The following is a 21,502-nucleotide window of genomic DNA, read 5'->3' as shown; positions in this document are numbered from 1 at the left end:
CATGTTTTCATTTATTCAGTTAATAACACCTCTAAATAGATTTCCTTTAACTAACTAATTAAGGTAATGATAATTTGATTGTATAATATCCAAGTATTTAGGAAAGTAATTTACTCATTTTATGAATTTACGTAAGATTACACATTTACCTAAATACATTTTACTAATAAACCAAATAATAAGGCACATTGAGAGAGAGAGAAAAATACAATGCATATGTCATTTTTGAAAAAAATTACATATACAATTAATCAAATACTGAATACAGATGTAATAGGAGAAATATTTTAATTGTTAGCTATTTAAATTGGGGCTATCAAACTTTGTCTTAGGCTTATTAGAGCAAGACAGTGGACCTCATCCTACCATCTTTTGATACGTGTTGTGAAGATGGGCTTGACTCGTCATTAGTGCAAATTCACAAGAGTTAAATTTGATATTTTGAATTAAAAACAATAATTTGGACCCTACTTGGTTGATGAACTAGTGGTCCTGATAGAGTGACCCTAGATTGGTCAAAACTATGTAGGAGAGAGCAAAGGATCCTTGCATTGATGTCTTTACAAATCCAAGGTTGGATGCATGCCTTATATATGGGATCATATATTCCCTAGGGGACAAAACGATATATCTCAAAGTTTGATCTAGGTGACACATTTCGAAATATCCAAAACACCCATGCCAATTTAAAGCAAAATTTGGGGGGTGTTCTTTCCTTCGGGGTCCACAACCTTTCTCTTACCTCAAGGAGCAATGAAGGAAAAAAGTGACCACTAACAACCAATCTGAGAGTAAAAATATATTGTTTCCTCCAATTAGTTTAATGTTTCTTTGTTAAAAATGATGTTTACAAAACAATAAAATCAAAATATTATGTAACTATGTAATGAAATTATAATTACAAGGGCTATAATTACTATAAATATGTTAAAAAAAAATTATATTACTTAATATTATATATATTCCATATTGTATCTTTGAGTCATATAATACTCTGAATGTTTGTTTTATCTTGATAGACTTTCCTGAGCCAATTGTTCCATTTCATATGATAACAAGTTTTATGTTTCTACTTATTATCTCTTTTGGTACTAGTGGTATTAGTTATATTCCTAAACTAAAATTTCAAAAATAGAATATTTATTTTTGAACTTAAAATAATTTATGAATAGTTTTCAAACTATAAAAGATAATTTTCACAAGTGACTGACCAAAATTCGAAAATCCTATTAAATCTACTAAACGTACACTATCCTTTAAATAAACAAACACACAGATACACAAACATACATACACATAATCAACAAAATTAATAGATTCATTTCCAAAATGGGCAATAAGAAAATTATTTTTTGGTCCTTTTTTTAAATTTTTTTGGAAGATCCGGGGTGACAATTTTCTCGTCTTCCGAAATTAACACAAACAAGGATTTAATTTCATGAGTAATTTTTTATATGTTTTTTCTGTTGCATTAAAGGGTTTTGTGGGGTTAGTCCAAAAACATTTTTACCACTTAAAAACCTACATATATCAAAAAACTTATGTCATGTGAATAATTATTCTTCTCTTACTTTCTTACCTAGCTATGATGTCTTCTTAGGCCTGAACACACATTGCTAGTGATATTATCTAATTTTCATAGGTGATATTTGAATATTTTGTATAGTTTTTGTCATCTTTATTCTAACAGTGATGTTTTTATGAACTTGTAGCATCTTAGTCTATCTCGTTGGTCATGCCGTATATGTAGTTATATCATTTACTGGACCACAATCTCCACTTAAAGTCTTCACTATGCATTTTTCCATTAGGCTAGTCCAGTCCTCATTTGGGCATTTACAGGTCAATAGTCAAATTCACATTTTGTCATTTTCATACCCAAGCTAGATAACTTCTTCATTGGGCCATTTTCATTCCCAGGTCAAGTCAAGTCAAGGTAGGTTTCATATTCCAACATATTTGCCTATAGGATTTCATTGCTTACAATATTGATATAAACTAGAAAAAGAAAAAAGAAAAAAGAATCTTCATGGTCCTTGTCAGGGCTACTAGAGTAACCCCACATTCATGTTTCTAAACTAAAACGCCATATATTTGAGAAAGATTTTCTAGTAAATTGTATTCAAGTAAAAACTTGGAAAGTCTTACAAAGGTTAATTTTATACTACTAAGATGAGAGAGTTAAGATAGTAGAATAGTAAGAGATGTGCACTCAAGCCATTCAAGATATTTTTTCATAGTTTTTGGCAATATAGATAAATCAATTTCTTAAAATAGTTTTTTAATTCGTTAAATTACAAATTTTTTAAAGTGGGTGTCAAGGTGATAATACAGTAAACTTTAAGTGCAAGCTCACTTATTTTTTTAAAGGTATCAAAGAGTTCAAATATTTGAACGGATTTTGATTGATTTAAAATAAAAAAATCCAAATTTCAATGAACATAGGTTAATTGCAATAGAAAATGCATGCTAACAATTTTATAGTGAATTTTATTCTAGTAAACCTTTAAAAAAGTCCCAAATATAGTTAATAAGACTATGTGTGGGAGAGACAAGAGATAGGGTTGTAAATAGGTGATAGAGAGAAAGGGTAATGAGTATTTCATTACTTGTTCCTTTAACTGTTTCATCTGAATGGGGGAAAAGTTAATTTAGCATAAGTTTTAGAGAGAGTGTGCTCCTTCTATTCTGTCAAGTAAATGTAGTCGTTTCGGTCTATCTTTCAGTTCGTTTTAGACTATTTAGGCTTAACTTGTCGAGTCATAGCTATGGGTGAAGGACAAAGAAGGAGACTGGAGAGTGCGCAACACGTTCAAAATTTTGATTTGACTAATCGTCAACCATGTTTTCTGGAAAAAAAATTAAAAATAGAATTTTTATTTTTAAACATAACATAATTTATGAATAGTTTTCAAACTATAAAAGATATATTTTATAAATGAATGCCCAAAATTCCCAAAATCCTATCAAATCTTCTAAAAGTACATTATCCTTATAATAAACAAACACATAGACACACTCACACACACATACACATAATCAACAAAATTAATAGACTCATTTCCAATAGGAGCAATAAGATAATTATTTTCTATCCTCTAAAAGTTTTGTGGAATAAGTGGGATAAAAATTTTCTCATCTCCCAAAATTGACACAAACACAAAATATTTTTTCAAGAGAAATTTTTTTTTCTTGTCCCATTAAAGAGTTTTTTAGGGAAAATTGAATCAGGACTAAAAATATTTTAACTCTTAAAATTTCCTTATATCAATAAAAATTATTCCTCTCTGCACTTTCTTGCCTAGCTATGATTTCTTCTAGGCATAAACACACATTGTTAGTGATATTATGATATTTTCATAGGTGGTAGTTGAATATTTTTTATAGTCTCTGTCCTCTTTATTTTAATGGTGATGTGTTTGTGTCTTTTAGCTTCTTAGTCTATCCCATAGGTCACGTTATATGTGTAGTTGTATCATTTGGCGGACCACAATCTCCACTTAAAATCTTGATTATGTATTTTTCCACATGCTAGTCAAATCCTCATTTTGGCCTTTTACACTGGTCTGTCAAGTCCACATTGTGCCATGTCATACACAAGTTAGGCAACTTCTTCATATGGCCATTTTCATTCCCAAGTCAAGTCATGGTGGCTTTCATATTCCAACACATTTACCAATTGGATTTCATTGCTTGCAATATTGATGTAAACCCAAAAAAAAAAAAAAGGCCATTAAGTTGCTAAAGAATTTTACTCTATTTTAAAAATATTTTTTGTCACTGTTTTTACACATATAATCAATAATAAAATCAATTTATTGAGACGGTTACATTATGAAATGAGAAATAAGATTAAAGAAAACATTTGAGATCAAGAAGTCTTACTTTTCAAGTCATCGGTTTGGGTGAAGGATAAAGGAGGAGACAAGAAAGTGTGCAACAACATGAATTTTATTCGTCAGAGGGGAAGAGACCCTCCTCTTTACGGGCACCACCTTCTCCAACATTGCATGGTGGAGAAAGTTTTCCTACAACTTTTTATTATTTTAAAATAATAAAAAGTCATTTGACATTATTCAAGTCAATTGGTAGTTAAATATATTAAAATATGGGTTTGATCTTATTGGGTTACTGAACAAGTTGATTTTTATAAAAGTTCTCCCCCAATGTTTTTTATTGGTTTAAAATAAATGATGTCATATGACATTTTTGGGTCAATTGGTGGCCAAAATCTTTTAAAATATAGGTTCGATCATACCGATTATCTCATTGGTTAGTGAATAGGTTGGTTTTTATAAAATTGACTAGGAAGAATTGGTAAAAAATTTTTGTTTGCCTAAACTAAGTCAAAGATTAAAAAAATTTTAGTGACAAGTGAAGTTGAGATAGGAAAGGGAATTGCACTGGAATCAATTGGATTCAGTTCCCGAGAGGAAGGGTTATTGGGGTGAATCCACTTTCAAAGTCAAGTCTCATTTTAGCTTTTTTTCTACAGAAATCTGCTTATTCTGAACTCTCTCCTTAACAACTAGAAACTTGATGTCAATAAACTTTGACTTCGTTGAGCTCCTATTGTTGTTGGAATAAAGTACCGCCGAGTTATTGTCACAGTAAATCTTTAATGGCCTGTCAATGCTATCTACCACTCGTAGCCCAGTGACAAAGTTTCGCAACCATATTCCGTGGTTGGATGCCTCAAAACAAGCAATGAACTCTGCAACTGTGGTTGAAGAAGCTATGAGAGTTTGCTTAGCAGACTTCCATGAGATAACTCCTTCACCCAACATAAAGATGTAGCCTGATGTGGAGCGTCTGCTTTCTTGGCATCCGGCAAAGTCGGAGTCAGAGAACCCAATGATCTCTAAACTGTCTGATCTCCGATAAGTAATCATGTAGTCTTTTGTTCTCTTCAAATAACGCATCACGCGTTTGGCTGCCTTCCAATGTTGCATACCCCGATTACTCGAATACCTGCCTAGAATTCCTACTATAAATGCTATGTCGGGATGAGTACAAACTTGAGCGTACATTAAACTCCCTACTACCGATGCATAGGGAATTTTCTGTATCTCTGTTCTTTTAAGATCATTTTTAGGGCACTGTTTGAGACTAAACTTGTCTCCTTTAGCGACGGGTGTGTCACCTGGTTTACTATCTTTCATGCCGAATCTACTCAACACCTTATCAATATAGCTCTTTTGTGACAACCTAAGGATACCTTGAGAACGATCTCTAAGTATCTATATACCTAAAACAAAAGAGGCATCACCAGGATCTTTCATCTCGAATTTCTTCGTCAGAAATTTCTTGGTTTCGTGCAGTAAGCCTATATCACTATTAGCGAGTAGAATATCATCGATATATAATATCAGGAAGATGTATTTACTCACACTGAACTTATGATCAAACTTGTGATACCATTGATGGGAAGCTTGTTTGAGACCATAGATGGATTTCTTCAATTTACAGACCATAGACTTTGGATCACCAGAGACAAAGTTTTCTGGTTGTGCCATATATCGTCTCATCAATGTCTCCATTGAGAAATGTAGTTTTGACATCCATCTGATGTAGCTCTAGATCTAAATGAGCCACTAGTGCCATTATTGTTCTAAAAGAGTCTTTCGAAGATACTGGAGAGAAAGTCTCTTTGTAGTCTATGCCTTCCCTTTGAGTAAAGCCTTTAGCGACTAGACGGGTCTTATATCTCTCGACATTGCCCTTTGAATCCCTCTTGGTTTTAAATATCCATTTACAACCAATGGGCTTCTTACCTTTAGGCAATTCGATGAGATCCCAAACGTCATTATCATTCATAGACGTTATCTCATCCTTCATGGCATCAATCCACTTTTGAGAGTTAGAACTGCGCAAGGCTTGACATAAGTTAATCGGGTCATCTTCTGTCAATCCGACACCATCCTCATGTTCTTGGTAAAATATGATATAATCATCTGGAATCGCATTTCTCCTCTCCCTAGTGGATCTCCTTAATGGCACTTTTTCAGGTAGTTGAGTTTGTACTAAAGGTGGTGCAAAAGGAAGAATCTCATTGTTGTCTTGATCTGGAACAATGTCAGGAATAGGAGCCTGAACTGTGTCTTGAACAGCAATAAGTATGAAGACCTGATCACTATCAATAACAAATTCTTCTTCAAAGCCAACATTCCTTATGTTTTCTTCCCCTCCAAACTCAATATCCTCAAGGAATCTCACATTTCCCGTTTCAAAGAAGGATCGTGATGTGGGATCGTAAAACTTATAACCTCGAGAGCGTTTAGCGTAACCAGTGAAATAACAGCTAACCGTCCTTGAGTCCAGTTTTCTTTCATGTGTCCTATAAGGACGTGCCTCAGTTGGACAACCCCAAATGTGCAAGTGCCTAATGCTAGGCTTCTTGCCTATCCAAAGTTCATAGGGGGTTTGGGCAACTGCTTTGCTCGGTACCCTGTTAAGGATGTACATTGTGGTCTTGAGAGATTCTCCCCAAAGTGGCTTTGGCAAAGAAGAATGACTGATCATAGTCCTTACCATATCTTTAAGTGTTCGGTTTCGTCGCTCTGCAACACCGTTCATGCTGGGTTTGCCCGACATGGTGTATTGCGGAACAATTCCACACTCTTTGAGGAAAATCGCGAAGGGTCCTAGACGTTGTTCTCCTGATCCATCATACCGTCCGTAGTATTCACCACCACGGTCGGATTTAACAACCTTGATTTTCTTTCCAAGTTGAAGTTCAACTTCAGCTTTGAAAGACGTGAAAATGTCCAGTGATTGTGATTTCTCATGTATTAAATATAGGTAACCGAATCTAGAGTAATCGTCTATAAACGTAATGAAGTAACTGTTGGCCATTCCATGAAGCTGTAGGGAATGGACCACAAATATCTGTATGTATAAGTTCTAAGACATTAGCTCTTTCGGCACCTAATTTTCTAACATTTGTTTGTTTCCCCTTGATGTACTCTACACAAACTTGGAAGTCTGTAGTATCTAGGGGTTCAAGAATTCCATCCGACACAAGCTTTTGAATTCTCTGTTGAGAGATATGTCCTAAACGTTTGTGCCATAATGTAGCGGAATTCTCACTTAATTTTTGCTTCGTACCACGTGAACTAATCTGCAATATTTCTCTGCAGGAATTAACAACATCAAGCATATATAGATTATCAATTAAGGGACCAGAACCAACAAAATTTGAATTTTGGTAGAGACTAACTTTATTATTTCCAAAAGAACAAGAAAAACCTGATTTGTCCAAAATGGAAATAGAAATTAAATTCTGCCTAAAAGACGGTGCAACAAATGTCTCAAATAAATCCAAATAAAATCCAATGCTTAATTGTAATCTGAAAGTTCCTATAGCCACTACTGCAACTTTATTGCCATCGCCCACAAAGATGAAATTTTTAGCATCACTTGGCGGTCGGCTCCACAAGCAACCCTGCAAAGACATACTAACGTGAGTGGTAGCACCAGAATCCACCCACCAAGTGTCTTTAGGTACAGAAGCTAAATTAACTTCAAAACAAACTAAAGTTAGAGGCATACCCTTCTTTACACACCAGGCGGTGTACTTGGGACAATCCTTCTTCATATGTCCCGACTTGTTGCAGAAGAAGCAGGTAAACTCCTCAGCCTACTTCTTCTGTTTCTTAGTCTGAGAAGAACATACCGCAGTTTCCTTTCCTCTCTTCTTCTTCTTGTACTGAGAGGTTGAGGCTAAGTGAGCACTTTCAGTCTTATCCCGTTGCTGCCTCTCTTCCTCTTGCACATAGTGAGATATAAGCTCATTTAGGGACCATTTGTCCTTCTGAGTGTTATAACTCAACTTGAATTGGCCAAAGTGTGCAGGAAGAGAGATCAAAACCAAGTGCACGAACAAGTCCTCAGACAGCTCTAACTTAAGTGACTTGAGTTTTGATGCTAGATGAGACATTTCCATGATGTACTCTCTTATGTTCCCTTTGCCTTTATACTTCTTCGAAGCGAGTTTAGCCAAAAGGATACTCGCCTTTGATTTTTCGTTCTTGGCAAAATATTGTTCAATTTCTTCTAGGAACTTCTTGGCGCTCGCGCTCTCTGTCATAGAGCCCCGAAAAGCCTCCGGAATGGAGCTTTTCATGATCATCAAACATATTCGGTTAGAGCGCTCCCACTTCTCAATTTTAACCTCATTGAGGTTATCAGGAGTAGAAATGGGTGGCTCTACCCTAAGTGCAAGATCTAAATCCATACAATCGAAGACAATTTCCACAGTATCTTTCCAGGCCTTAAAATTCGTCCCGCTTAACATTGGAATGCTGCTTATTTGAGCAGTAACATTTGAAGCAGTAGCAACAAAAACTGGATCCAGAACAAAATAAACAAACATACCCACATTAACTAGCATGTCATATAAAGTAAAATAGACAAGTACAAAATAAAATCCAAATTGGGGACCCATCTCAAGATACCTAGTACAACATTAATTCCTAGTCTTTGGATGATATTATGATATTTTCATAGGTGGTAGTTGAATATTTTTTATAGTCTCTGTCCTCTTTGTTTTAATGGTGATGTGTTTGTGTCTTTGAACTTCTTAGTCTATCCCATAGGTCACATTATATGTGTTGTTGTATCATTTGGTGGACCAAAATCTCCACTTAAAATCTTGATTACCAATTGGATTTCATTGCTTGCAATATTGATGTAAACCAAAAAAAAAAAAAAACAAAAAAAACAAAAAAAAGGCCATTAAGTTGCTAAAGAATTTTACTCTATTTTAAAAATATTTTTTGTCACTGTTTTTACACATATAATCAATAATAAAATCAATTTATTGAGACGGTTACATTATGAAATGAGAAATAAGATTAAAGAAAACATTTGAGATCAAGAAGCCTTACTTTTCAAGTCATCGGTTTGGGTGAAGGATAAAGTAGGAGACAAGAAAGTGTGCAACAACAAGAATTTTATTCGTAAGAGGGGAAGAGACCCTCCTCTTTACGGGCACCACCTTCTCCAACATTGCATGGTGGAGAAAGTTTTCCTACAAATTTTTATTATTTTAAAATAATAAAAAGTCATATGACATTATTCAAGTCAATTGGTAGTTAAATCTATTAAAATATGGGTTTGATCTTATTGGGTTACTGAACAAGTTGATTTTCATAAAAGTTCTCCTCCAATGTTTTTTATTGGTTTAAAATAAATGATGTCATATGACATTTTTGGGTCAATTGGTGGCCAAAATCTTTTAAAATATAGGTTCGATCATACCGATTATCTCATTGGTTAGTGAACAGGTTGGTTTTTATAAAATTGACTAGGAAGAATTGGTAAAAAGAAATTTGTTTGCCTAAACTAACTCAAAGATTAGAAATTTTTCAGTGACAAGTGAAGTTGAGATAGGAAAGGGAATTGCACTGGAATCTATTGGATTTGGTTCCCGAGAGGAAGGTTATTGGGGTGAATCCACTTTCAAAGTCAAGTCTCATTTTATCCTTTTTTCTTCCAAGCCAATCAGTTCCAAGTTGAGTCAATTCATGGTGGCTTCCGCTTGGCCCCCGTTTTCCAAAAATAGTTTTTCTTTCTACAAGGAGTAGCTACATCAAAGGATTAACTCCAAAGACTTGCATTAAAAGAACCAAAAAACAGTTTAAGGTCACTGTGTGTTTTTGAGAGGGAGAATTACTTTTGCCATGTCAAGATCAGGGATGGACATCTCGGTGTTTCTTGAGAGGATACGATGAAAGACCTTATGTTCTGGGTGTTCAAAAGCTTAACTGGGTGTTTCTTGAGATGACGATACAAGTGAAGGGATGAAAGTGTTAGATCCGTAATAGTAAATTCTAATCCAGAATTTACAACATGCTAGAATATTAGGATTAAAAACATACCTGGATCTATTCCGTGAATTTCGTCTTCTGATGCAGAATTTACTGTGACGAATGATAAGAACGGATGTGGTCTTCCTCAACTAAATCGCCTTATTCCTCAATGGGACCTTCGTCTCTCTTCCGGATGGGGAGAAGGAAAACTGTGTGTGATTTAGTATATTGGGGACCATAACCATGTTGTGTCTCTTTATATAGGATTCCCATAATTCCCTATAGTATCTACTCAATTGACCCATATTCATGGCCCATATCTATGGCTCATTCCTTAATGGGCTTAACAAAATTAGATCACTTAATTTCAGCCCATTTCATTAATAATAGAAAATATAATTGCATAATAAATATGTTACCCAAATTAGAATAGGAAATGTGAATTTCCTAACAACATTCCCACTTGGGTAACATATCATTCCTGAAATAATTATATCACAATTCTTTAGGCTCGCATCTGTATACTATTAATAATGTAACCATCGTATATATTAATAATGGAACCATCGCGACTTTCATCACATTATATTCGTGACTAAACCACGATGATCACCATACTAATACACTCAATGACATAGATCAAATATGGATGAGTAGCATGAACATTACATGCAATGTGATCTCAAACATGCCTATTTCCAACTAGTCCTTCTTTAGTCTTTAGTGAGATCTTTCCATAGTCCTTAATGCAATGTCAACATTGCACATAGAAAAACACAAGCAAGTTCATAAATAAAATAATAAGCAATTAATTTTATTAAAAAATCAACTAACGGAATGTCTAAAGCAAACATATAGTACAAAAATGACTCCCACTAAACCAAGGTATCCTCAGAAATAACGCCCATATGAGCAGTGTGTTCATGAAATACCTTAGGCGGTAAACCCTTGGTTAATGGGTCTGCTATCATAGAGTCCGTCCATATATGTTCTATAGAAATCTGCTTATTCTGAACTCTCTCCTTAACAACTAGAAACTTGATATCAATAAACTTTGACTTCGTCGAGCTCCTGTTATTGTTGGAATAAAGTACCGCCGAGTTATTGTCACAGTAAATCTTTATTGGCCTGTCAATGCTATCTACCACTTGTATCCCAGTGACAAAGTTTCGCAACCATATTCCGTGGTTGGATGCCTCAAAACAAGCAATGAACTCTGCGGCCATAGTTGAAGAAGCTATGAGAGTTTGCTTAGCAAACTTCCATGAGATAGCTCCTTCACCCAACATAAAGATGTAGCCTGATGTGGAGCGTCTGCTATCTTGGCATCCGGCAAAGTCGGAGTCAGAGAACCCAATGATCTCTAAACTGTCTGATCTCCGATAAGTAATCATGTAGTCTTTTGTTCTCCTCAAATAACGCATCACGCGTTTGGCTGCCTTCCAATGTTGCATACCCCAATTACTCAAATACCTGCCTAGAATTCCTACTATAAATGCTATGTCGGGATGAGTACAAACTTGAGCGTACATTAAACTCCCTACTACCGATGCATAGGGAATTTTCTGTATCTCTATTCTTTCAAGATCATTTTTAGGGCACTGTTTGAGACTAAACTTGTCTCCTTTAGCGACGGGTGTATCACCTGGTTTACTATCTTTCATGCCGAATCTACTCAACACCTTATCAATATAGCTCTTTTGTGAGAACCTAAGGATACCTTGAGAACAATCTCTAAGTATTTGTATACCTAATACAAAAGAGGCATCACCAAGATCTTTCATCTCGAATTTCTTCATCAGAAATTTCTTGGTTTCGTGCAGTAAGCCTATATCGCTATTAGCGAGTAGAATATCATCGACATATAATATCAAGAAGATATATTTGCTCACACTGAACTTATGATGGAACTTGTGATACCATTGACAGGAAGCTTGTTTGAGACCATAGATGGATTTCTTCAATTTACAGACCATAGACTTTGGATCACCAGATACAAAGTTTTCTGGTTGTACCATATAAATCGTTTCATCAATGTCTCCATTGAGAAACGCAGTTTTGACATCCATCTGATGTAGCTCTAGATCTAAATGAGCCACTAGTGCCATTATTGTTCTAAAAGAGTCTTTCGAAGATACCGGAGAGAAAGTCTTTTTATAGTCTATGCCTTCCCTTTGAGTAAAGCCTTTAGCGACTAGACGGGTCTTATATCTCTCAACATTGCCCTTTGAATCCCTCTTGGTTTTAAATATCCATTTACAACCAATGGGCTTCTTAACTTTAGGCAACTCGATGAGATCCCAAACGTCATTGTCATTAATAGACGTTATCTCATCCTTCATGGCATCAATCCACTTTTGAAAGTTAGAACTGCGCAAGGCTTGACATAAGTTAATTAGATCATCTTCTGTCAATCCGACGCCATCCTCATGTTCTTGGAGAAATATGATATAATCATCTGGAATCGCATTTCTCCTCTCCCTAGTGGATCTTCTTAATGGCACTTCTTGAGGTGGTTGAGTTTGTACTAAAGGTGGTGCAAGAGGAAGAATCTCATTGTTTTCTTGATCTGGAACAATATCAGGAATAGGAGCCTGAACATTATCCTCTAATGCCTGAATTGTGTCTTGAGCAGCAATAAGTATGAAGACCTAATCACTATCAATAACAGATTCTTCTTCAAAGACAACATTCCTTATGTTTTCTTCCCCTCCAAACTCAATATCCTTAAGGAATCTCACATTTCCTGTTTCAAAGAAGGATCGTGATGTGGGATCGTAAAACTTATAACCCCGAGAGCGTTTAGCGTAACCAGTGAAATAACAGCTAACCGTACTTGAGTCCAGTTTTCTTTCATGTGTCCTATAAAGCCGTGCCTCAGCTGGACAACCCCAAATGTGCAAGTGCCTAATGCTAGGCTTCTTGCCTGTCCAAATTTCATAGGGGGTTTGGGCAACTGCTTTGCTCGGTACCCTGTTAAGGATGTACACTGCGGTCTTGAGAGCTTCTCCCCAAAGTGGCTCTGGCAAAGAGGAATGACTGATCATAGTCCTTACCATATCCTTAAGAGTTCGGTTTCTTCACTCTGCAACACCGTTCTTGTTGGGTTTGCCCAACATCGTGTATTGCGGAACAATTCCACACTCTTTGAGGAAAATCGCGAAGGGTCCTGGATGTTGTTCTCCTGATCCATCATACCGTCCATAGTATTCACCACCACGGTCGAATTTAACAACCTTGATTTTCTTTCCAAGTTGAAGTTCAACTTCAACTTTGAAAGACTTGAAAACGTCCAGTGATTGTGATTTCTCATGTATTAAATATAGGTAACAAAATCTAGAGTAATCATCTATGGACGAAATGAAGTAACTGCTGGCCATTCCATGAAGCTGTAGGGAATGGACCACAAATATGTGTATGTATAAGTTCTAAGACATTAGCTCTTTCGGCACCTAATTTTCTAACATTTGTTTGTTTCCCCTTGATGCACTCAACACAAACTTGGAAGTTTGTAGTATCTAGGGGTTCAAGAATTCCATCTGACACAAGCTTTTGAATTCTCTATTGAGAGATATGTCCTAAACGTTTGTGCCATAATGTGGTGGAATTCTCACTTAATTTTTGCTTCGTACCACGTGAACTAATCTGCAATATTTCTCTATAGGAAGTAACAACATCAAGCATATATAGATTATCAATTAAGGGACCGGAACCAACAAAATTTGAATTTTGGTAGCGACTAGCTTTATTATTTCCAAAAGAACAAGAAAAATCTGATTTGTCCAAAATGGAAATAGAAATTAAATTCCGCCTAAAAGACGTTGTAACAAATGTCTCAAATAAATCCAAATAAAATCCAATGCTTAATTGTAATCTGAAAGTTCCTATAGCCTCTACTGCAACTTTATTGCCATTGCCCACAAAGATGAATTTTTCAGCATCACTTGGCGGTCGGCTCTACAAGCAACCCTGCAAAGACATACTAATGTGAGTGGTAGCACCAGAATCCACCCACCAAGTGTCTTTAGGTACAGAAGCTAAATTAACTTCAAAACAAACTAAAGTTAGAGGCATACCCTTCTTTACACACCAAGCGGCGTACTTGGGACAATCCTTCTTCATATGTCCCGACTTGTTGCACAAGAAACAGGTAAACTCCTTAGCCTACATCTTCTGTTTCTTAGTCTGAGAAGAACATACCGCAGTATCCTTACCTCTTTTCTTCTTCTTGTACTGAGAGGTTGAGGCCAAGTGAGCACTTTCAGTCTTATCCCGTTGCTGCCTCTCTTCCTCTTGCACATAGTGAGCTATAAGCTCATTTAGGGACCATTTGTCCTTCTGAGTGTTATAATCACTTTGAATTGGCCAAAGTGTGCAGGAAGAGAGATAAAAACCAAGTGCACGAACAAGTCCTTAGACAGCTCTAACTTAAGTGACTTGAGTTTTGATGCTAGATGAGACATTTCCATGATGTACTCTCTTATGTTCCCTTTGCCTTTATACTTCATCGAAACGAGTTTAGCCAAAAGGATACTCGCCTCTGATTTTTCATTCTTGGCAAAATATTGTTCAATTTATTCTAGGAACTTCTTGGCGCTCGCGCTCTCTGTCATAGAGCCCCAAAACGCCTCCGGAATGGAGCGTTTCATGATCATCAAACACATTCAGTTAGAGCGCTCCCACTTCTCAATTTTAACCTCATTGAGGTTATCAGGAGTAGAAATGGGTGGCTCTACCCGAAGTGCAAGATCTAAATCCAAACAACTGAGGACAATTTCCACAGTATCTTTCTAGGCCTTAAAATTCGTCCCACTTAACATTGGAATGCTGCTTATTTGAGCAGTAACATTTGAAGCAGTAGCAAAAAAAACTGGATCCAGAACAAAATAAACAAACATATTCACATTAACTAGCATATCATATAAAGTAAGATAGACAAGTACAAAATAAAATCCAAATTGGGACCCATCTTAAGATACCTAGTACAACATTAATTCCTAGTTCTGTAAAAAAATAGCCTTTCTTTGGACTGACTATTGTTCACATGAAATCGTCACACATTTATCATCACAGGTACGTTGTTGGTTTGGCCAAATTGTGTCTTCCTTTGGGCCGAGCACAATTTGCATAAATAACTCTGTACAAACATCTATGTATTTCTAGTCAAATTATACTACACTACAGAGGTTATTTTGGTAACATGTAGCTTCAAAAAATTTGATTGAAAATACTAGACCAACTAAAAAAATATATATATCTATATCTATATATATATATATATATATATATATATATATATATATATATATATATATATATATATATATATATATATATATATATATATATATGTATGTATGTATATGTATATATATATATTTTTTTTTTATTCAGTTGCCCAACATTGTGGCACCGCCCCCATTGGCGCCGCGGCATTGGCCTTTATTTCCTTGGAGCTGCGATAAATGTTTTGTAATGTAATATATATAAACAAAACATTTAGTCAGATGTAACAAACAAATATGAGCAACCTTACTGGGCATATACGCCAAACGCAAAAGTCAGCTCAGTCGAGCCAGCTTAGTCCGAGTCGACCCGATCTGTAGCAACCGGTTCGAGTTGACTCACCCGAGTCAATCTCGTTAGGTAAATTTGACAAACCCCAAGAATAATTTTTTTTATGGCGCGTTGCAGTTTGTCCAACGGACATAGCAGCGTGCCCGTTGCTTTGAACGGGCACAGCCGTTGCCCAATGGATGCACTCCCACAACAGGTGCCCAACGGGCATGGCAGCGCGCCCGGTGGAGTCAACGGGCGCTGTTGTCGCCCAACGGCGACAACAGCCCTCCCAACAGGCGGTTCTGCCCCCCCAAGGGCCACGACAACGCTCCCGATGGGCACTGTTGTCGCCCAAGGGCCACGACAGCGCTCCCGACAGGTGTTGCTGTCGCCCATTCTTTCTGATGACACTGCAGTGCCGTACTCTCGATTTTCGGCACTGCCGTTCGCCCGAAGGCTCTGGACCGCTGATCACTATTCGGATTCCATCCGACGACAGGTTTCCTCTGTCGCCTCCACCTTTTCCCTTCAGACGTTGCTTCATCGACAGGCTTTGCGGCTTCTTCCGTCACCCTTTTTGCTCACGCGCAGAGAGAAACGGGGGGGTTCGTTGCCCTCTATGCTCACGTGCAGAGAGAAATGGGGGGGAGGGATGTTCCGTCGTCCTCTCTGCCACGCGCAGAGAGATGGGTTTCTGTCGCCCTCTCTGCCACGCGCAGAGAGAAGGGTTTCCGTCGCCCTCTCTGCCACTCGCGGAGAGAAGGGTTTCCGTCGCCCTCTCTGCCACGCGCAGAGAGATGGTGGGGGTGGTCTCCACTGGTGGCCGACAATCAAAGTCATTGCAGTGTATCCCAGCGGACACTGCAACGCCATCCTCCACCCAAAGGCGACGCCGACAAACTCACAACCCAAAATACGAATTTTGTGGAAATTTTTTTTTTCTACATTCCATGAATTAATCTAGAAATCCTAATAATCTAACAGAACTGCTCTGATACCACTTGTTAGATCCGTAATAGTAAATTATAATCTAGAATTTACGACACGCTAGAATATTAGGATTAAAAACATACTTGGATCCATTTCGTGAATTTTGTATTCTGATGCGGAATTTACTGTGACGAATGATAAGAACGGATGTGGTCTTCCTCAACTAAATCGCCTTATTCCTCAATGGGACCTTCGTCTCTCTTCCGGATGGGGAGAAGGGAAATTGTGTGTGATTTAGTATATTGGGGACCATAACCATCTTGTGTCTCTTTATATAGGGTTCCCATAATTCCCTATGGTATCTACTCAATTGGCCCATATTCATAGCCCATATCCATGATCCATTCCTTAATGGGCTTAACAAAATTAGATCACTTAATTTCAGCCCATTCTATTAATAATATAAAATATAATTGCATAATAAATTTGTTACCCAAATTAGAATAGGAAATGTGAATTTCCTAACAGAAAGAACCAACATGATTGCTGAAATTTTTCTGAAATACCGCTGGGGTGTTTTCCCCGGTCAAGTCATGCCGATTTTCCAACTCCCAAGTCCGTCCTCTGGCCGTTACCTCGTCAATATGGAAATAGGACTTGAGAGACGAGTTGATTCATTGAGCACAGGGATGGGTGGATCTATCGACCCATCCAAGGGCCAGCCAGGTAAGAGTTTTTTTAACTGCAACAACTATATGGCATTGGAGCTGAATTAGAGGGAGATGAGAGAGAGAGATGACAAAAGCTGGTTTGAGCATCTTTCTGTCTTTTGCGTAAGAGATGAGAGCCTGGTTCTAGCACCTTAAGAAAAGAGAAATAGAAAGTTATCAGCCTTCCATTTCTTCCATGTAACTTTATATAACACTTCTATGAGCAAGCATCTAGGCAAGAAATTCCAGTAGTCTTGTTAGACGAAGTTAACACATCAAGTACCATTATCGCTTTCCATCTGGGACCATCAAGTCATTGAAACGTCGGTGTGTGGTTGTAAATTCTGAAAGACTTGAACAATTTGAAAAAACTTGATTTTCTATTTATTTGCTCGATTCAGTGGCTACAATATCAGCAACACAAGGGGTATAAGAAGTCATCTTCCTCGCCAGCTTTCTTAGGCAAATACGATTCAACAGATTGTGACAGACGTTAAATGAAAGGAAGCTTGTAGAGTGCGTCTCTATAAATAGAGGATGGGCGAAAGAATGTACTCCAGTGAGAATCTTTCTGTCAATCTCTTTCAACATGGAGAGCACCTCTTGGAAAGGTATGCTAATGGGTTTTCTCTGTGTGTCTCTTATTCAACAGGGTTCATTCTTCTCAAGTTGGTTGCTCGGATTCATTTTTACGAGTAAGGTGTCTCTAAATTTTCATTTTCTAGTGATGTATAAATGTGTATGTTCTGAACTTCTAATGCCTTCTCTTTTTTTTTACATTTTTTTTTACCTTTCTGAGATAAAATTCTCAAGTTCTACCCTAATTCAAACAAACACTTATACACTTATCATATTCAAAACTGGTGTATCTCAATTTTTATAAGAATATATCGGAAATAATGAAATTTTGAGAATTTTAATTTTTAAAAAGTATGAGAGTATTGTCCTATTAAGTCCATTGAGACATCATAGGTTGTAAATCTCCCATATATCAATAATATGAATTGGATTTTTGGTAATCAATACATATCAGACTTTCGAGCCCACCCCAGTTCTATCCCTATTAAATTCGATTTCGATTTGGAGTGTGATTGAGAGAAAGGTTGAAAGAGAAAGAAATCTTACTTAGTATAGGAAGTCATATTTGAAACGTATTGCTAATGGTTGAGAGAGAAAGAGAGAGAGCAAATAGTTTGATTGGTAGCAAGTCCGGTAGTTTTGTAGAGAGAGAAGGAAAGAGAGATAAAGTTTGATTGATTGACCGGTAGGTAAGCGTAATCCTTTCTTTTATATTAATGTCCAAAGGAATGTATGCCAACATTTTTTTTCTTTTTTTTTTTTTATTGTGGGAGCACTATAAAATTAATGTTAGTGGCTTAAATTGACTATTAGATTATGAATAAAACTCCATGTGTTCACATTTCTCAAGTCATTCCCCATTATTCTTTAATTCATTGATACCCAATAATTTTTCCTCTTTTTAAAAGACGTGATAATCTTTGTCTAGTGAATCTCTTCCAAGATAATTGGGCCTTTGTATTGTCGGTCTTAAAACTGGCTTTCATTTATTCAGGTAATAACACCTCTAAATAGTTTTCTTAGAAGTGCATTAAAATTAATAACATGATTGTGTTAAGAATATAACTTTTTTTTAGTGTCTTGCGTTTACCTCATGGAAGATTCCTTGAAGGGAAAAAGTGACCATTAAAAACTAATATGGGAGTAAAATTATATCATTTCCTCGGATTTGTTGAATCTTTTGTGGAAAATTGCATTTAAAAATAAATACTATCAAAATATTATGTAATTATGTATTAAAAATGATATTAAAATTTACAAACATAGGTTCTTGAAGGCTTACAATTGACACCTAGATAATTCTGATTTTTGAATAAAAAACAATTTGACATCTACTTGGTTGATGAAACAGAGATCTCAATGGCCCTGAACGAGGAACCAAGATTGGCTCTAGTCCAAAAAATATTGGAGAGAGGCATAGAATCTGTGGATTGGTGACTATGAAAACTAGTCTTAGATACATCTCTTATATATGATTGTGGAAATTTATTGTCTTCAATAGAGAAAAGCTAGGGTTACAATGAAACTAAGAAGCTCTCTATTGTTTTCACGAGCTCACGAATAGAATCACCGCTTATTCAAGTTCGGCTCGTTTACTTAAACAAATAAAAAACTGATCTCGAATTCGATCTGAGATGGGATTTATTCGAATAGAACCGAGCTGGCTCCAAGCCAAGCTCTAGTTATTCGTGAACCGGTTCGGTTTGATGCTATCATAAAAACACATAATATGACCTATTCTTTCTTATGATAGAAAATATACGATGAATGGACTGAAAACTGCTCCGATTTCCAATGAAAAACACTTAAACAGAGTGTTCATGAGGACGGTTCAAATGCATGTTTGTCGCAGTTTCACGCGGCAACTTCAAGCAAGAAAAGAAACAATGGGAGGCTTGGAAAAAAGGTGGGCCTATCAGATTCACCACCCAAGAAACCATAGGAGTTCAAACTCGCCCCGCGAGAAATCTCAAGAGCAGAAGAGAGTGGAGTTATCCGATGAGCAACGCAAGACTAAAAGCTATATCTTATCACGCGTTTGTGTCCGATGGTAGGAAGAATGGTCCATAATATCGTTTCTTGAACCAGTGTTGCAACAGAGTTGCTCGTAATTTTTATAAAATATTTTTAAACTTCAAACAATCATCTATATATTTATCCTATTCAAAACAGGTGTATCTTAAATGTTTTCTTAATCTAATAAGGTTATTTAAAGTTTTTTATATGGATACGCTAGAAATAATGTGGCTTTTAAAATTTTATTTATTTAAAAATATGAGAGTATCATGGGGTGTAAATCTCCCATATATCAATAGCATCAATTGGATTTTGTGTTAATCTATACATATTAGATTTTCGAGGCAACCCACATCTATCCTTATTAAAATCGATTTCGATTTGCTCCACATTTACGTTTCTAGACTAAAAGGCCATAAAGTCTAAAGTTCTAATAGCCAAATCAGATTTTATGGCCTTAAAATCTTTACGGCTATTAGAACTTTAGAACATTAGGCCATAAAGTCTCGTAAAGAAAAATCGAGATACACAGTCTTTCTATGAAGAAGTCTAATAGTCGCCAAATTTTTTCTTATCATCATCGTCATGAAATAAACAAAAAATACAAAAAATGCAAATCTCTTGTGTTTCCCTCGCTTACCATTTGGACACCTATTTAATGAATTCAATGCGTCCTGAATTAAAGAAGTAAAGCATGAGAGAGAGAAGAGAAAGGGATTTACAGGCTTTTTTGTTTATTTTGCCACTAGATTGTTTTGTCAACTACATGTAGTTGCATTCGGCTGAAAGGGGAAGGGAGTTAGTGTCTAAGACTTGGAGGCGACTTCAATTGTGAATTTTTTTGTTGGGTTTCTCTTGTTGGGTATATTATGAAAGGGGATCAGTTCTCACAAGTGGGTTGCTTCGATGTGGAGAGAGAGGCACATACCAAGTTCAGAAGCAAGCTCATCGATCCATCCAATCTTCTTACCTCCTGGGATGATACTCCAGATTGCTTTAAGTGGACGGGTGTGTTAAGTACCTAGCCAATACTATCCAAAAGACCGATTTGGTAGATAGCCAAAAGCCAAACACATAACACCAAGACCACAACAATACTCCCACCATTGTGAGCCGATGTCCACGACGACCTCACTTTAGCGACATGGCCCACTTTTGTCGCTCTAACCACGTTTGGCTCTAGGTTGCCCCCTCCAGGATTCGAACTCGTAATAGCGGTATAGCTTTGATACCAAATGTTAATTACCTAGACAATACTACCCAAAAGACCGAGCTAGTAGGTAGCGAAAAGCCAAACACTTAACCCCAGGACCACAACAATACTCCCACCATTACAATCCGACGTCCACGGTGACCTCACTCTAGTGACGTGGCCCACTTTTGTTACTCTAACCATGTTTGGCTCTAGGTCGCCCCAACCGGGATTCGAACTCGCGACAATGGTATAACTCTGATACCAAATATTAAGTACCTAGCCAATACTACCCAAAAAACTGATCTGGTAGGTAACAGAAAACCAATCACTTAACCTTAGGACCACAACAATACTCCCACGGTTACGAGCCAACATCCACGATGGCCTCACTCTAGCGACGTGGCCCACTTTTGTCACTCTAACCATGTCTGGCACTAGGTCACCCCCTCCGGGATTCAAATTCGCAACAATGGTATAACTCTGATACCAAATGTTAAGTACCTAGCCAATATTACCCAAAAATATTGATCTGGTAGGTAGTGGAAAACCAAACACTTAAACCCAGAACCACAATAATACTCCCACCGTTACGAGTCGACATCCACGACAGCCTCACTCTAGCAACGTGGCCCCATTTTGTTGCTCTAACCATGTCTAACTCTAGGTCACTCCCTCCGGGATTCGAACTTGTAATAGCGGTA

The 21,502-nt window shown here is 36.8% G+C and overlaps 2 protein-coding genes across 2 annotated transcripts; both read right to left on the bottom strand.

Annotated features, from left to right (window-relative positions):
- Window positions 1-3,893: 3,893 nt before the first annotated feature.
- On the bottom strand, window positions 3,894-5,162 carry LOC137938228 (secreted RxLR effector protein 161-like). The gene is made up of 2 exons (XM_068783221.1): window positions 4,494-5,162; window positions 3,894-3,995 (listed from the first exon to the last, which is right to left on the bottom strand). The coding sequence occupies exons 1-2, from the start codon at window positions 5,160-5,162 to the stop codon at window positions 3,894-3,896; spliced, it is 771 nt and encodes a 256-aa protein (XP_068639322.1).
- A 2,477-nt stretch (window positions 5,163-7,639) lies between these two features.
- Window positions 7,640-8,446, bottom strand: LOC137938227 (uncharacterized). Its single transcript, XM_068783220.1, has one exon. The coding sequence runs from the start codon at window positions 8,444-8,446 to the stop codon at window positions 7,640-7,642; it is 807 nt and encodes a 268-aa protein (XP_068639321.1).
- Window positions 8,447-21,502: the final 13,056 nt, after the last annotated feature.

Source organism: Aristolochia californica, unplaced genomic scaffold (assembly GCF_029961685.1).
Source record: "Aristolochia californica isolate CCGP_79_NKW_82.1479 unplaced genomic scaffold, dmAriCali1.0.hap1 SCAF_8, whole genome shotgun sequence".
Classification (NCBI taxonomy): domain Eukaryota; kingdom Viridiplantae; phylum Streptophyta; class Magnoliopsida; order Piperales; family Aristolochiaceae; genus Aristolochia; species Aristolochia californica.
This window is presented reverse-complemented; position numbering and strand designations above follow the sequence as displayed.

Excerpts from the sequence above, each read along its gene's own strand:
- LOC137938227 (XM_068783220.1), bottom strand. The coding sequence starts at position 8,446 with ATGGGTCCCCAATTTGGATTTTATTTTGTACTTGTCTATTTTACTTTA.
- LOC137938228 (XM_068783221.1), bottom strand. The coding sequence starts at position 5,162 with ATGAAAGATAGTAAACCAGGTGACACACCCGTCGCTAAAGGAGACAAG. Across the intron at positions 3,996-4,493 it reads TTCAGAATAAGCAGATTTCT|GTGGTGCCCGTAAAGAGGAG; the intron begins GTAGAAAAAAAG and ends ATGTTGGAGAAG.